General features: G+C 42.2%; 1 protein-coding gene across 6 annotated transcripts in view; it reads right to left on the minus strand.

Moving 5' to 3' along the window:
- Positions 1 to 18,238, minus strand: part of myo9b (myosin IXB) — a 106,118-nt gene that overhangs the window by 66,026 nt on the left and 21,854 nt on the right. For all 6 annotated transcript variants that reach the window (XM_079681087.1, XM_079681091.1, XM_079681089.1 and 3 more), the window contains exons 2-4: positions 9,935 to 10,154; positions 8,643 to 8,862; positions 7,292 to 7,798 (exon numbers count right to left, since the gene is read on the minus strand). In XM_079681087.1, the coding sequence (XP_079537213.1) occupies positions 7,292 to 7,798; positions 8,643 to 8,862; positions 9,935 to 10,092 (885 nt within the window). In that variant the 5' untranslated portion in view covers positions 10,093 to 10,154. The remainder of the gene's footprint in view (positions 1 to 7,291; positions 7,799 to 8,642; positions 8,863 to 9,934; positions 10,155 to 18,238) is intronic.

Below are 18,238 nucleotides of genomic sequence, written 5' to 3' on the forward strand. Positions count from 1 at the left end.
TGCGGGGTCCGTTTCCGCGTTTCCGTTACGGCCTCGTGTGAACGAACGGGCTATACGAAAGAGGAAAGTTGCGGATACAAACGTTTGCGTTATCGTGTAAACACCGCCTAAATCTGGCAGCAGTTGCCAAAACAGAATCGTTTTACATAAACTACATTTCTTAGCACGTAATTGTAGGGAAATACGGCAACTGCTGCTTTGACGATTCTGGGGGGCGAGATGCAAAAACACTGCCAGAGGGGAAATGTACATCTGTGCAACGGCCGAGATGATTGACCGACTCGACAAAGATGGAATCAAACCTCCACTTCCTCCACCGACGAGACCAGAAAGGACTCGTCTCTCTGTCTGCACCAGCAACCACAGCTCTGGACGGGGCTGACACGCAGTGCATTCTGGGAGTGATCGGTGGCAGTGTGTCTGCCAAAGGGACCAAAACTGTGCTGATGAAGGGGGAAAAATCTCTCAAGCCCCCCCTTTCTCAATCAGCCGCCCAGAACCAAAGACTCTGACAGACTGACACGCATCAAGAGAGCAACGCTGCATTTCTTCAGAGGCATGAAGGCAGCAGCAGATCTGAGTGAAGTCCCTGAGTGTCTGGAGACAGCAGTGACGGATGATGGATGGATACACCACGTCTATAAGTGTGTATTCTTGACATTTACCCGCAGCTCTTACCTTCTAGTTGGAGATTTACGTCCCTAAAAGAAGGCTAAACCGGAACACTCAATCCTACCAGTGTCCATTCAGCTTCTCAACAAACATATGTACTGAAGAGCTTAAATGTTGGCCATTGTGCAATAACACAATAAAGTATCAATAGCTTGTGGACACATCTCTGTTTAATTTTCTTCTGCTCCATAGTGTTGTGAGCTCCACTGAACCCACTTTCACAGATCAAGGAATTTTACTTTTCAGCACCATTCAGGACTTAGAATAATAAACCACATTCCACATACAGCTTTTCTGGCTAAAGCTCTATTTTTAGCCACATTACTGCGAAATAAAACCTCTCACAATTCTGTAGAGGAGATTTACTTCCAGATCAGGGCTGCGAGTAATTAGCCCCCCACACCGAGGAGGACCATAAACTCAAGAGCTGCTTCTCCTTTACATGTTTTTCAGATGATTGTGCGGAGATATGGGGCTTCCCAGTGTGATATCTACTCGGCACCCTCAGGCAGAGCTTCATTTGAGGTTGTTTTCACCTCCTGTCCATCTTTATACCTCAAAATCAGTAACATGCATCCAGATTACATCGCTGACAGGAAGCACTAACATGGCCGGGGGGGTCACACACTGGCCACCCAGGACATGAACACACACACCGTCACATGCACAACACATTATGGATAATGCAGCAGAGCAATGGAGTCTGAACATGGGAGGGATTTGGATTCTGAAAATGACATCAGAGTAATACGCCTGCTCGTGGTCCGACCGGAGGTAAATTCTTCCACATGTGAAAGTGGAGGAGACCCCGTTTCTCATTACAGGGATGAAAAGTAAACAATATGAAGTCAACTCAGTTCTCTGCCACGTAGCTCTGCGATTAAACTAATAACTTACCTCTCATGGTGCAGAGTTTTTCTTCTGTTAAACAATGTAAGAGCTAACAGATGTCTAAGTTCGGTGCATGTGGGTCTTTTTGTCACCAAACACAGAGAGCTGTAGTTTGCAAAGAGCTCTGGATATTTAAGTGTCTGATTAAAGATATCATCAGTGGCCTTAATTCGTGTTTATCTCAAGGAAAGAACCGTGTGGCGGCCCTTTAACAGATGCAGCAAAAGCTATGAGGCTATTATACCACAAATTGTCAAATCCTTAGAATCAAGAAATGCATTATTTTACATTTTTTGCTTATTTTTCAGCTTTTGTGGCAGTTATGTATGTTGATACTTAAAGGGGACCTATCATGCAAAATGCACTTTTTGATGTTTTTATACATAAAGATGTGTGTCCGGTGTGTCGGGGAACTCACGCAGCATCAGAAAATAAAACCCTCTCTCTTTTCCTCAGTACCCAAATCTCTAAAAACGGGGGAACAACGGAGCTGATCCAGATTTGCATCCGATATGACTTAATATCTGAAATGTGGACCCACGGCCCAATCAGAAACGTTGCTATCAGAAACAATGCCCGACTGTTTTGGACGTAATATGGTCGGTGTTTACATTAGCATCGCTAACACTCAGAGCTAACCTGTACTGGAGAGCATGTGTGTGAAGAAGCAGGAAGTAAAAAGGAACTCACCTTGTGGTATAACCGGCAAGAGAGAAAGCCTTTGAGCTCCATACTGTTTCAGAGAGAATCCTTGATAATCCATGATATGACGTTTCATCACCACAGTATTTAGTTTAGACAGTAGCTGCCGGGTTTTATTTTTATCAATTATTTTGTAAAGCTTTATACCCAAATCAGCACTTTTGAAACAGGAAGTGAAATAGAGGGATATGAGGCATGGCTAGAATGGGTGATCTGTTTGGTATTTTGAGCAAAACACTTCATAGACATGTTTTTTTATATATTTTTATAGATCTGAGACCTATGCTATTGCCTAAAAATAGCATGATAGGGGACCTTTAATAAATCTTCATGATTTATGCAAACTGTGTTATTGTGTCACTACAGCTTTACATGAAGAAGCCTTCCTTTAATGGTGACAGCCCAGACAGTATCTCTTTCTAATACACCGTTATTTAAGTCATCACTTCAAGGGTGACTAAAAAGAAAAACTGCTGACAGGAAACACAAATATGTAAGTGACTATGTTTTGATTTAGTTAATTGAATGTAAATGCGTGAGAGAGGAAAGCTTTTGATGGTGTGTTTCATCTGATAGTCTGTTCCTCTGTGTCGCAGTCTGGCAGCTTCTCTCTGGAGACGACAAAGAGAGGGAGACTCCCAGTCTGCTCAGAGTGCAGACTCAAACAGACGGCTGGTCAGTGAGTCTGTCCACCGCCAGACATCAGAACTGTAACCATAATTATCAACCAGATGGCATTGTGCAAACATCCAGCACTGCAGTTCTTACTTTACTAGTAGGTTGTCATTGTATTGGGTTTATTCTTTACCCAATATTAAATGTCCCCTATTATACGGTTTTTCATCAATATATTATAGGTCTCAGATATATACAAAACATGTCTCTGAAGTGTTTGGCTTCAAACACCAAACAGATCATTGCAGCATTACCCATAATCCCCTCTGTTTCAGCCCTGTTTCCAAAGTGCTGATTCTCTGTCTGTTACTTTAGATGAAAATAAGGAGCCCCTCCCCACGCCCCTCTGAGAGAGATTTGGTTACAAAGAACTCAATAGGCGCGTTCACACCAAGTACTTTTCCCACAAAGGTTCCTGAGAACTCTTTAGTTCTCATGAACTAAGTACAGATCGCGTTCACACCGGAAATTAGTTCCTGGGGGTGGATTAGGCAAATGAAGCCGCTGACGTCACTTCTTCTTCTTCGGGTTTACTGGCAGGCCGCAAACAACTTCACGGCGTGTACTGCCGCCCAAAATCCCCGGAGTTAGGGACTGACTTCAGTAGAGGATAATAAAATGGCGGCTTCACAAAAGTTTTTGGGAGTTTGAGGGGGCGTGGTTTGCATTCGGCCCAGCCAATCAGACACAGGAACCTTTTTCTCCCACGAAACTAGCAGGGACTGGAAAGGGGCTAAAAAAGGTTCTCTAGGACTAATTTAGTTCCTGTGACTTTTCGGTGTGAACCCAACTAAATCGTAGTTCTCAGGAACCTTTGTGGGAAAAGTACTTGGTGTGAACGCGCCCTCTAAGAGGAGATTCAGGTGATCGGGCAATCTATTATGCCAGTATCATGCAGCTCGCGGATCCAGTAATGAGTGAGCCGACAGCAAAACTAAACATATCTATAACTAGTTTAGGTAGTTTGAGAGGTAATTAAAATAGCTACGTGTGATGATCTAACCTGAAGTGTGTGTCACTGCTGCATGTGATCATGCAGAGCTGCGTGTCGACTCGTCAGCAGCAGCTGATCTCTCTCTCCCGTCAGATTAGACTTCACTCGCGTTTATGTCCATATCGATCAGATCCAGCTAGTTCTAGCTAATGATATGACTACCTGCTTATTAAAAGACACCTAAACAATAAGTGTCGCTAAGCAACTGGGTGAGGCCACAAAGTATAGCGCAGCATTATGCATTTGTTTACATGCCCACCGAAAAAAAAAATCTAAATGTTCTAGGGGGGAGGCCCCCCAAACCCTTCGTGCGTCATTTCGTCCGCGCGCATTTTTCAGGGCAATCTCTATTGGGCTCAGGGCCATCTGTAAATTAGCTTAGATGGTCTACAGGGCCATCTCCCAAAATCCTTAATGTCATGCACTGAAATCACTGTAACAAAGCTTTGTGAAAGGGTTTGGCTGTTTGCAGAGGACAAGTCAGAACAAGGTTTTTATTTCTCAGAAAGCAGGAAGAGGTGCAGTCACCTGATCCAAACGGCAACAAAGAAATAAAAGCTTTGGTCAACCAAAACTCCAATAAAAGCTTGTTGTTCATTATCTAATAGGTGAAAACAAACCCCATGATGTGACCCGAAGAAAACAACCTTACGACCATTATCTGAAATCTCAACTCTAAAAGTAGGTATACATTTACAAAAAACAGCCCTATCTTGTCTGGATTCCCACAGCTTTTGCAAAGAAAGGGGGGCGACCACATGACGGCGATCATACAGCAACTTCCCATCCTCTTTTTCATTTCTTCTTTCTGAGTAGTCTCTTTATGTTAAAGTCCTTTAAACTGCACACAGACTCACATATGTCTCAACAGTTCAGCCCCCACAGGAAGTGCAAAGGAGTTACAGCCTGAAAATACATTTCCTCCAAACTGCATGGGATATGATACTTTCATGGGGATGTTTTAACATTCAGACCCAATTAAATATCTATATTGTTCCATAAAATAATCTCACAAAGTCATAATGATATAACATCATGTTTATGTTGCATGCCATAGCAACATGATGATGAGTCACTTTTGAGGATGTAATGTCATTGTTGAGCAAAGCATTTCACAGCTGAGTGAAGACAGTGCAGGAAATACATGTGGTGATTGCTATAACAGACCATTTGGGATATGATAGATTCCTATGAGACTGAGACAGACTGTGACAACACAATCTACAGTATCATTCATTCTTCCTTTTGTTGAGCCCTTACAGACAGACACTGGCCCTTTTTAACGACCTCATCTCTCATCTCTTCACAAACATTGACCCCCAGAGCAGGTCACTAGGGCCTCTTTCCCACCCTGATTTATTTAGACATTATTCCGGATCTGTATGCAAGAACTCCAAAGAGACTTGAGACTGCCAGCGCACTAGTACAACGTTTTTTTGTTTATGTCCAATTGAGCCCATGTGTGAACAGATCCGCTAACTGTCAGGACAATTTAACACAAATCAGTGGACATGTTGAAGACATCTTGATTGCAGATGGCAACACAAATTTGAGAGAAAACGGGATTCGGGAACTTCTGTCTGTAAGAACCAACGGCAAACGAATCACACGAATCCAGGGAACGCAAAGAGATTTGACCACATTCACAAATAGCTACACGTCTACCGTTTATTCCACACCTTGTGCACACTCTACCTTGTTTGGGCCAAAACCAAAAGGAGTATTTCCATTAAGTAAGAAAGCTTCTGACACAGACATCTTCCCGTTGTGTGCCACATGAACGTTCAAACCTCATTCTTGAGACATCATTACAACTTCAATCCTGTAGACATGCCTACGGGAGCAATTTGGGGGTTCAAATCTTCCCCAAGGACACTTTGACATGGGTATCGCACAGTTGACTCTGAGTCAGCTCATTAACCCAATTAGAAATAGCTAACCCATTATATAGAGTTTATATGAGGTAACAGCTAGGAGCAATTTCAAAAGGAAGTAAAACCAAACATCATGTGGTTGTCGGTCAAAGGTATCAGAGGAGATATATGCTACAAAAAAAACATCTGTCCCACATGTTAGCGTAGAATCTGTTTTATATAATCATGTGTGTTAAGCCATAGTATTCATTTAGTTTACTGGAAGGAGGGCGATCTATTTCTACGACCAACAGTTTTCTACATTTGCCTGTGAGGTATCAGCAGAAATGGGTCATGGAACATGGGATTATTTAAAGACAGAGGGGACAGAAAAAGCAGTACAATATTGTGTCAGGTCGGAGGTCAACTACGCATGCCGTTTGAGGCGTATATAAGCTGTAAGATTCTCTTGGTCTATAGGGCATTACGCTGTTATACTGCTGGACAGCAATATCATATTTAACTTCAACCATCTGTGTGTTTTATTGATTCCTCTGTCTCATTCTTTAAAAGGTCCCCTATTATACTGTTTTTCATCAATGTATTACAGGTCTCAAATATATACAGAACCTGTCTCTGATTGGCTGAAACACCAAACAGATCATTGCAGCATTACCCATAATCCCCTCTGTTTCAGCCTTGTTTCAAAAGTGCTGATTCTCTGTCTGTTACTTTAGATGAAAATAAGGAGCCCCTCCCCACGCCCCTCTGAGAGAGATTTGGCTACCTTGGTTTTCAGACAGGTTTTTATAGAAATGGATCAAAAAGAGAGAGAATCTTTGTTCCTGAAACTTGAGTTTCAAGAGTCTCTTTCCACAGAGGGGACACATGTTGATGTAGAAGAGACATGAAGAAGAGGGGACAAATGTTGATGTAGAAGAGACATGAAGAAGAGGGGACACATGTTGATGTAGGAGAGACATGAAGAAGAGGGGACACATGTTGATGTAGAAGAGACATGAAGAAGAGGGGACACATGTTGATGTAGAAGAGACATGAAGAAGAGGGGACACATGTTGATGTAGAAGAGACATGAAGAAGAGGGGACACATGTTGATGTAGAAGAGACATGGAGAAGAGGGGACACATGTTGATGGAGAAGAGACATGGAGAAGAAAAGACACATGTTGATGTAGAAGAGACATGTAGAAGAGGGGACACATGTTGATGTAGAGGAGACATGAAGAAGAGGGGACACGTGTTGATGTAGAAGAGACATGAAGAAGAGGGGACACATGTTGATGTAGAAGAGACATGGAGAAGAGGGGACACATGTTGATGTAGAAGAGACATGAAGAAGAGGGGACACATGTTGATGTAGAAGAGACATGGAGAAGAGGGGACACATGTTGATGTAGAAGAGACATGAAGAAGAGGATTTTGCATAATAGGTGACCTTTAATGTTGTGAGTGTTACATCGGATCCATGACATTAGCATCTTACCTCCAGCACGGGTCCAGCTCCCAGGATGGTCCTCTCCACCCCGCTGGCGTACCCCTTCTGGCTGAGCGCGGTCAGACAGTGGATCAGGAAGTTGGTGCTCTGGGTCTTTCCGGAGCCGCTCTCCCCGGAGATGACGATGCACTGGTTCACTCTCTTCCTGAGCATGGCGTAGTAAGCCACGTCCGCGATGGCAAAGATATGAGGCTCCAGTTTGCCCAGCTGGTGGTTCTCGTACATCTTGACGTACTTGGGGTTGTAGATGGGCAGGAACTTGAAGGGGTTGATGGCGATGAGGATGCTGCCTGCATAGGTGTAGATCTTCTTCTTGTGAAAGCGTGTGCGCAGGTTGTTTAATATGCTGCCCTCATTGAGGGCGGGGAGGTTGCACAGGTCTGCGAAGTCGTCCTGTGGAGGAGGAAGGAAGCCTCTGGCTGCGAGCTGCGCCTCCTGCTCCTTAGACACTGGAGGGAGGTGGACATAGTGGATGGTGCCATCATGGTTCCTCTCCTGGTTCAGGGAGGGAAACAGAAAGAGCTGAAATTAGCTTAGCCATTAATTGCTGAGACTGATACACTATGAGAGAAATACAAATATTCTCTTTGTTACATTTTCAAAAATGTGTAAAAAAGTTAATTTCCCAACTATATGTATATTGCAAGCCTAATTTTAGTCTTATTTATCCAGTTGTATTCTCAGTCATTCCCATTCACATGCATTTTTGCTATACACTTTGGTATTTAAAACACTTTGGAAAAAAAGATATTTGTATGCAGACGTGTTTAATAAGTAAGATATTAGTTCTAATGCATGTGTTTGGGAAGTAGCTAGAATACAACTGGATCAATGAAACTCGGATTATATTGAAATAGTTGTGTGTGAGAAACCAATGTTTTTCGATATAGTTTTGCTGTTGTTAAACTTAACCCTCATTTACTTCAATTCTTTAAAATGTTCTCCATTTTTTGATTCTTCACTTATCAGTGAGGTTTCGCCCGAAAAACTAAAGTTTTCATTAGGGGTTCAAGGTAACATTAGGGGTTCAAGGTAACATAGGGTGTGTTATTTATATACAAATGGTCCTTGTGTTTGTGAATATTCCTTTAAGCACAGTCTCAAATAGCATTGTATTAAAAGGGATGAAATTATATTGGAAAATACTTTTAACGTAGCTAGGTTAACTGCTTTTGTTGTGTGTAAAGAAAGTGTTATCTAGCTTGACCACTTGTTTTTGTTTCTCACTGAACAGAGAGGAAGAGAAAAGCAGAAGGAAGCAAAAAGCAAGGGTCAGACGGTGGGAGGATGCTTCTCAGTGTCCTAAGTTCACGGTGTCGGTCTGCAAAGTGAACTCTACCTGTAGTAAGAAGTAGAATCCGAGGCTGCGGGGGTGCGTCTCCTGGGCTTTGCGGGGCCACAGCAGGAACCTCTGAGCGGGCAGGTCTCCGGCCTCCAGGACCCACTCCTCCCCCCCACACTCCTTCACCTCCGCCAGCACATACAAGCGTCCGGGGTCCAGCCCGAGAGCCGCCGCAGCGTCCGAGATCACGGAGGCCGTTGTTGCATCTTTCTGAACTCTGAGGAAGAAAAAAAAAATAAAAAACTAATTTCATCAGTGCTGGGTTACAGTAGTTCTTCTTTGAAAGGTCATACTGTTTTTCATCAATGTATCACAGGTCTCAGATATATCCAGAGCCTGTCTCTGATTGGCTGAAACACCAAACAGATCATTGCAGCATTACCCATAATCCCCTCTGTTTCAGCCCTGTTTCCAAAGTGCTGATTCTCTGTCTGTTACTTTAGATGAAAATAAGGAGCCCCTCCCCACGCCCCTCTGAGAGAGATTTGGTTAAAAATAACTCAATGGTGCTCTGGGAGGAGATTCAGGTGATAAAGTGGGGGGGGGGTTACCTTGGTTGGTGATTGGCTAATGGTTACACAAGACAAAACATGGTTTTTATAGAAATGGATCAAAAAGAGAGAGAATCTTTGTTCCTGAAACTTTCAGAGTCTCTTTCCACAGAGGGGACACATGTGGATGTAGAAGAGACATGAAGAAGAGGGGACACATGTTGATGTAGAAGAGACATGAAGAAGAGGGGACACATGTTGATGTAGAAGAGACATGAAGAAGAGGGGACACATGTTGATGTAGAAGAGACATGAAGAAGAGGGGACACATGTTGATGTAGAAGAGACATGAAAAAGAGGGGACACATGTTGATGTAGAAGAGACATGAAGAAGAGGGGACACATGTTGATGTAGAAGAGACATGGAGAAGAGGGGACACATGTTGATGTAGAAGAGACATGAAGAAGAGGGGACACATGTTGATGTAGAAGAGACATGAAGAAGAAGGGACACATGTTGATGTAGAAGAGACATGAAGAAGAGGGGACACATGTTGATGTAGAAGAGACATGAAGAAGAGGGGACACATGTTGATGTAGAATAGACTTGAAGAAGAGGGGACACATGTTGATGTAGAAGAGACATGGAGAAGAGGGGACACATGTTGATGTAGAAGAGACATGAAGAAGAGCATTTTGCATAATAGGTCCCCTTTAAGACATAAATAAAAGCACAACAATAACTTCCAGATCGATCTACACAAACACTCAACCCTCTCCCTCCTGTGGCTGTCTCACCTGAGGTTGCAGCAGGTCAGGGTCTGAGCAGCGAGTCGGGGGTAGATCTGCAGGAGGTACGAGCGGTCCTCCAGGTCGATGGGGCTAGCTGGACCGCCGCCCCCCCCTCCTCCACCTGCGTTCGTTGCCATGGTGGCAGCGCCATCTCTGACACTCATCCTGGGCCAGGGGGAGTGGCCTCAGCATGCCGCGCCCAGCGCCTCCTCTCACCACGCAGCACCTGCAGACACACGGTCATTATCATAAGGGGTCATAGGTCACTTTGCTTTTATACATTCATACTGACAAGTGAGGCTGATCATTTTCCATTAGGGGTCTTACTTTGCTTAAATGTTTCACGTACAGTCTTTTTTTTTTACAATAAAATATAAATAAAAGAAAAAATGCAAAAGCCAAAGAGAAACAAATCAAATGAATTAGATTTTTTACTCAGAAATTATTTTAAAAGTATAGAACAATAGGAAAAAGTAAAACAATATTTTATATAAAATCTGTACAAAAAAATACAAATATGTAAAATTCAACAAAAACAAAATTGCAATAATATATATATAAAAGTACAAACAAATATATTAAAGAATATGAAAGTGTAGGAATGTGCAAATACAGTAGGAAGAATAAACTGCATCCAACAGAGAAAATCTCAAAATGCACCATTTTTTATTTTGGTTTAATCAAACAGTAAACAAAGCTGAAGATGTATTTCAATCGTAGCATTATTATTCATTTAAAATGTTCTATAGATTTAGTGATAATATCTAGGGTTGCAAAAGGGCGGAACATTTTCGGTACATTTCCATGAGAAGTTAAGCTGGGGACTTTGGAAATATTCCATATTGGAAACGTATGGGAACTGAGGGTAATGTAATCTAATTGTATCATATCCAAGCATAAATATAAAAAATATTGTTTTGTCATAAGAGAACATCCATGCAAAATGATACGATTAAAAACATGACATTTCAAGAGATTTATTTGTAAGTAGAACAGAACAAGTTTTAATTATTTTATTGAACAATCATTTGTTTCATTGAAGAACAAAAACATGAATGTTGAGTTAAATATTACTCATCCCCCCGAAACCCACTCATTCAAAAATGTGCTTTGGGCTCAAGAGTGTGGTCCAGTCTTGTAGAAATCATCTGTGCATGTGATGGAGGAATGCATAGTGCCTGTAGGGGGTGTGGTCTCAATAGCCATGCAGTGAGCAGTGTGCCATGTGCATGTGATGGAGGAATGAATAGTGCCTGTAGGGGGTGTGGTCTCAATAGCCATGCAGTGAGCAGTGTGCTATCTGCATGTGATGGAGGAATGCATACTGCCTGTAGTGTGGTCTCAATAGCCATGCAGTAAGCAGTGTGATATGTGCATGTGATGGAGGAATGCATAGTGCCTGTAGGGGGTGTGGTCTCAATAGCCAACAGTGCAGTGAAAATGTTCAAATATAACAAACTGTTATTCATACGTTTAGCAAACTTGATAGGAAAAAGGCCTCACAAATACTCTGTAGCTAATTCATAAGTTCTGTTTTTCATATTGGCATTACACCAGGGTAAAAGGAGGCTCCCTAAGGCAACAGCTAAAAAACCCTCTGTAGTTACAACATTTGGTATAAGAGAGGAGGGACTGACTGACAATGAGCTATTCTCTCCAACAAACACTCAGCACTAATGTAATGCCAGAGGAAACACAGCGAGATAATGAAAGCGTTCCAATACAAACCTCTCTGAAAGCCTAAACAATGACTCATCGCAGCTTAGAGCAAATATTTTAAAATGCAAACAAAATAGTTGCTTTTCAAACAAAATCTCCGACCTCATGGGAAGCTCATCCTTTGGATTGGGCAATCTGGACATAATTTAACTCTGCTAGAGATGTTTGTCTTATATTAGGCTAGATGCAAGAGGCACTACAAGAAAAATACATTTGATAGAATACACAGCTTGTAAATTATCACCAGAGTATTTGTGAAGGCCATCAAGTTGCCTTAACATCTCTCTTTGTTATCAGTGGTTCATCATAGAAATATGTTAAACTCTGTAGAGTACAGTGTGAAAAGAAACCACACAAAACATTTAGCAATCACCACTGAAATGTGGAAATATCATACGAGATATGTGGGTGAGAAGTCACAAACTGTAACCGTCCTCAGATAAGTGAAGTGATGGTTGCTATGCTAAGACCACAACTAAACAAACCATAAAGTAAACTATATACTAGATATTTGGATTCTTAGACATTCTACTGAGAGAAATGCTTCAATGTAGTGAATGTAGATAGTTTCCAATTTGTGGTTTTCCTTGTATCTAAAAATAAAGACAAGAATATTTCCACTGCTTAATGAAACACATGGGCCCGGGTTAGACATGTGCATTACTCTAAAAACACTGCTGTGCATTGTTATCACAACACTTATAAATAACTTCACCACTGAGAGTTTACCGTATGCTACGTCTGCAGATGCTGCTCAGAAAACTGAATCCTTCCGCTTGATGATAGCAACCAGGACAGCAAAACAGAGTAAACTTTAACCACAAATGGTGAAATGAGCATGTGTGTTATTCACTCCCACAGACAGCAGGACTGTATGACGTTGATATTGGTGATAGGATAACGTGTCAAGCAACTTTTCACTACAACAACTTATCTCTCCATCCAAGCATAACACACTGCCTGGCAAGGTTCCAACACTAAAGGACTTAGATCTCAGAGAACTTAGCAGAACACCAACAGGTAACAGAGTAATAGGTTTCTTTGTTCTTCACTACGGATATCTCTGATTTCCTGACCGAGGTGAAGCTGCATTCAATAATAGCAGGCTCTTATATGAACTAAACCACAATAAACTAAAGGGGGCACGACACACTTCCTGTTCTGGTGAATCACATGACAAGGTCCATGCTTACTGCAGTCAATGAGTTCAAGCTCCAATTCTTTAAAGGTGACCTATCATGACAAATAAACTTTTGTATGTCTTTTATAAATGAATGTGTCCCCGGTGTGTCAGGGAACTCACCAAGTGTCAGAAAACACAACTTTCTCTCTTTTCCTCCGTACCCAAATCTCTAAAAACGGGGCTGCAACGGATCTGATACAGACTGATCCAGATTTGAAATTGTTCTGACGTCAGAAACGGGGTGCTCCGCCTATATGGGCAACCTCTCCACCTATCAGGGGAATGAGAGGTTGCGTGGCATGGTAACAGCATGGTAACATGACGCTCGTGCCTCGCCCCCCTCCTTTGCAGGGGGGCGTGGTCAGCTGCAGCTCATTTGCCACAGAATCAGCCCTTGTGAAGACAGGGCTGGAATAGAGCAAATAGAGAGAAATGAGGCATGGCTAAAACACATGATCTGTTTGGTATTTTGAAAAAAAAACTTCACAGACATGTTTTATATAGGTATGGCCCTACAATATATTATTCAAATATAGCATGATAGGTCCACTTTAAGGAGGTCTTTAAAGCAACTGCAACACTTTTTACAGCAAGAGTTTCTTTCAATCAGGTCAAAAAACATTTCTGTTTTTGCTGAGATAAAAAATCGTTATACTTCTGAACCACTTGCAGGATCAATTAGGTGCTTTCACACCAAGTACTTTCCCATGAATAGTTCCCGGAACTTTTATTTCCCCGGAACTATCTAGTAAATCGCGTTCAAACTGGAATAAGTCCTTGAGGGAGGATTACGCAAATGAAGCCGCTGACGTCACTTCTTCTTCTTCTGCTTTGGGTTTACTGGCAGGCTGCAAACAACTTCACGGCGTATACTGCCACCCGAAGTCCCGGAACCCCCTGGAGTCCGGGACTTTGGGTGCAGTAAATCGCCACCCGAAGCCCCGGGTAAATCGCCAGAAGCTCCGACACCTCCTCATCACTCCCATGTTTTCTTTTGTGTTGCCATAAGTTATTCTCTCTCCATTGGTGCGATGGGCTAATGCTAATAATGCTAATGCGAGGAAATAAAATGGCGGCTTCACAAACACTTTTCAGAGTTTTACGGGGCGTGGTTTGCAATTCGCCCAGCCAATCAGAAATTGGAACCTTTTTCTCACCAGGAAAGTCCCTGCTCTCTAGCAGGGACTTTCCTGGGGTGAAAAGGTTCCCGGAAAAAAAGGTATTTTTGGTGTGAACGCAACATCCCAGGAACTATCGGAAATATTTCTGGGAAAAGTACGGCAAAAGTACTCCGGTGTGAAAGCGCCTTTTGTATTTCCAATGTTCAATTTAAACTATCTTCTCTCTCTTTTATAAATAGTGTGGTTCTCTGTTTTACTTCTTTTGTGTGTTAATGCTTGTGTAGGGCACTTTAAATTAGATTAGTTTTATTGTTGACTAATCTGCATATCTTCTCCACTGATATATTAGTTTATTGGTCATACAAATTAATAAAAAATGGTGACTAATGCGAATAATCAATCAGTCACAAAGCCCAAGATGACAATCCTAAATGTCTTTTTCTAGATTTATTTGCCTGTTCAAATTGAACTCCAATAACAGCCAGTGAGGCAGAAAGCATACAATAAAAACTGTAAAAAAAAACAACTGATTTGCCGTTATGTTAAGAAGCTCCGCAGCTAGTTAGCATAGGTTAACTAGCCCACATAAATTCATTGATAACAGTAAAACTATCATCAATGCTGTCTGGAAATGGGTCGGGTTATTTTGACCAAAAGTCTGATTCATCTTTAGAGATAAGACCAACCACTTTAAGAGTCTTATCAAACACTATAATCTATAACCATCTATAACAGAGGAAAGAGGACCATTGGGTTCATCCATAGGAGCAGCAAAAAGATTGTGGTTTTTCAACACCACAATCTACTGTACAGCAGTCTGCGTCAGTACATACTGTAACCATGTGGGGCTAACACTACACTGTCATTAGCTCTTAAATCATTGTACATCACTTCTTTGTACAACTGCAAGTTAACTTCGCTCCACGCCCAAATGACTGACACTGTGGTCACTAACAGACTGACAGGATGACAGCTTTACAGAAAGATGGCCGACATTACAGATTAATTTAGTGGTAACTCTTTGAAGACGTGCCGAGATATTTCAGGTGTGAGTCAGAGTAGCTGGACGACAGCCAGAAATCAAGGTTCCTTGTGAAATATATGAAAGCGTGAATAACAGAGACAGCAGCTGGGTAAAGTTTGGTCTAATGGTGGATCATGTAGCATCGGTAATGTATTCTGTGCACACTGTAAACCCCCCTTTGGGAAACAGGAACCTGGTTTAAATCACTGCCCTGCTTTGGTAACATGATCCCGGGTCGAGTCCTGAAAGCACCGAGCCCCACAGTTTATCACATTAATCATCCGAGCAGAGACAGTTTATTTTCTCAAACTGAAAAATAAGAAACGTTAGAGTCTGAGATATGCCCGAAAAAGCAGGCCGAGGGGAAAAAAACCCTAACAGATGTTTGCACGCTTTACAAAATCATGATGTCCATTTTAACGTTTGTTTTCACAGAAACTGATAAAACCAAATGGAGTGATCCTGAATAATACACACAGCTTTCCTGTTATGTGAGCCTAAATCATAAAATGGCTACTTAGAGGATTGCCTAATTTTTCAATCATGTGCAAACAAATGTGGTTGTGTTATGGTGGAAAAGATAATATTGGTCTTTCCTATACTGCTAAACCATCGTTTTGTAGAGAGAAGCAAATCTCACAAATCTCACCAAACAGTTTCTATCTATAGGAAAAATGAAAGAGGCCCTATTCTGCTTTTTGGGGTGTTCCCTTTCCTGTAGCGGTTTATAGATTTTTGTGCATGTAAATGGTCTGCAAAGGCTAAAATCCCCCCCCCCCCCCCCCACCCTGCCTGTCTGAAACGCCTCCATTGGACTCCTTTGTTTACTTCAGGAACATAATGGCATCACTATGAAACACTCACACTCCTATTGGCTAGCGCTCCGATACCTTGTATGGGATAAACTAAGGGGCGGGATATCTCCAAGCGGTTGACCAATCACACCCAATATCCTTCAGTCAAGTATTTATTTTACCGGCTGAAACAATGAATTGCCGTTGTGAGTCACACATCCATAAATTACGGAAGATTACATTGAGTTAATAAGGTATTACGTTGAATAAAACCTTAAATAAACCAGAGCTAAATGTGAAGCAACATTATTCTGATATACTGATAAACAGTTAGTAAATGTAGGCCTAAATAAGACTGAAGAAGACTTCATCTGAAAGTTATCAAAGAAATATTTGATATTTCACACCAGTGTTTCCGTCAGACCAGGGCTGAGAGAGCGTCCACCCCGAGAGCGGCTGAATTGAGCCGTCCCTTAAGTTATAGATACTATCTCTTTACGTATTAGTGATGAGAATTCCGGTTCTTTTTAGTGAGCTGGATCATTTGGCTCGGCTCACTAAGAAAAGCCGGCTCTTTCGGCTCCCAAACGGCTCTTCATGTTACCACAGTTTACCGCGGAGCCTCAGTTTAGTTCACACGCGTGCTCCACTAGCACCCCCAGTCAAGGCTCGCCAGCAGTACACTTTCCGTCACAGGAACACGCTTTGCTGGCGGCGAAAATAATCCCACCAGACTCCTTTGCCCCTCCAACAGAGGGATGTCCTTGTCCTTTTTCCTTTTCGTCGTTTCAAGCGATAAAAACTTGATCTTCTCGAATTATACATTTTTTTGGACGCCCTTGGCTCGAGTTCAGGGCGTTCCGAAATGAATAAGAGCGTCAAATGACGGCAAGACGCCCCCCTGGAGGAAACGCTGCTTCACACTTATGTCTGGTATGGTAAACAGTGTTGTATATTTTTATACTTCATAAATACTTTGGAACATTTACCAATCCTGTGGATAGCCCCTTTACTCGCCCAAATGGAAAAAACTAAGCGTATCCGTAATTGCTGGGTGTTTACGTCAGACGCTGTGTTTTAAAATGAGGTTTTCCTCTTGTTTCTGTGATGCTTAAGGATTATCCATCTGTTTATCTTTGACATATTCATAAAAAAGACCAATGTGTTGTTTAACACATACACAGAGACAAAGATATCAAACAGATCTAATAGAGAACAGCAACAACAAAGACATCTTCACAGATCCCACTCTGGAATCATTTAGGAGAAATGGAGGGAAATGGAGCAGCTCGCGAGTCATGAGCTTGTGTGTTTGCCAGCCGGCTGACCACACTCCCAAAGACATGCACGCCGGCTGACCACACTCCCAAAGACATGCACGGCTGTAAAATGCCAAGGCATGGAAAACTGTACAGACCACAAAAGACAGTTTCATTATTATCCCTGATCATGAGCCCTGTCTGGTTTGAATCTGTGACTTTAACTCCTGAGCTGCTCTCCAAAGAACATCTAGAAAGTACAGTGTGTGTGCGTGTGCGTGTGTGCGTGTGTGTGTGTGTGTGTGTGTGTGTGTGTGTGTGTGTGTGTGTGTGTGTGTGTGTGTGTGTGTGTGTGTGTGTGTGTGTGTGTGTGTGTGTGTGTGAGAAGAAAGGAGATTTCAGTTGGAGTGGATGAGCAGGGAGAGAAAAGCTAAGGGGGGAAATGGGGTGAACAAAGGGGAAAGAGAGGGAGGCAGAATGACAGACACAGAAAGTAAACATCTAAAAGTGAGACAGAAAGAGAGAGGTCCCAGGAGACAATCAAAGGAGACGGAGGCTTTGAGATCATTCAGCTTCCTCCCTGAGATCCTCTGCTAGGATACCCAGAATTCCTCAGATAAGACCCTCGGTTGTCTGCTTTGCGTTGGCTTAGCCTGGCACTTTAGCTGCTTACAGGGCTGAGGGGACAGGACTACGACTGAGGGTGGAGAGGGGGGGCATTAACAAGTAACAAGCTCCTTAAAGCAGACCGTTTTTTTTAAGGCGGTACCACTGATCCCTATTGGACTCACTAACCCCATCCCACCTTAACCCCTCATTGTCCAGTCGAGGAGAAAAGGCTTGCAGTAAATTAAATCTGTTGTAAATGTAGTAGTAATCAGCAGCGAACCGCTTGAACACGTGTATTTCGGTGTGTTCACGGCATTCATTTTGTTATTCTACAGTATTGTTGTTTTATAGTTATTTGTTAATGTAACCCAATTTGTGTTCTTTGAAATTGAAAAGGATATCGCATTGTGTTTGTTACTTTTGTTGAAGTTGTATATGTCTTAAGTGTAATTTGGCTTGGTTTTCTATTTTGTATGGACATGCTTTTATTTTGAAGGAGAGTTAGCGCTGCTGACAGGAAGTTGTTGTTGTTGCTATGGAAACAACGTGACGGAGATTAACTTTTCAAAATAACCTTATTGAAACATCAATGAGTACAATC

Source organism: Notothenia rossii (genome assembly GCF_949606895.1).
Source record: "Notothenia rossii genome assembly, chromosome: 1".
Taxonomy (NCBI): Eukaryota; Metazoa; Chordata; class Actinopteri; order Perciformes; family Nototheniidae; genus Notothenia; species Notothenia rossii.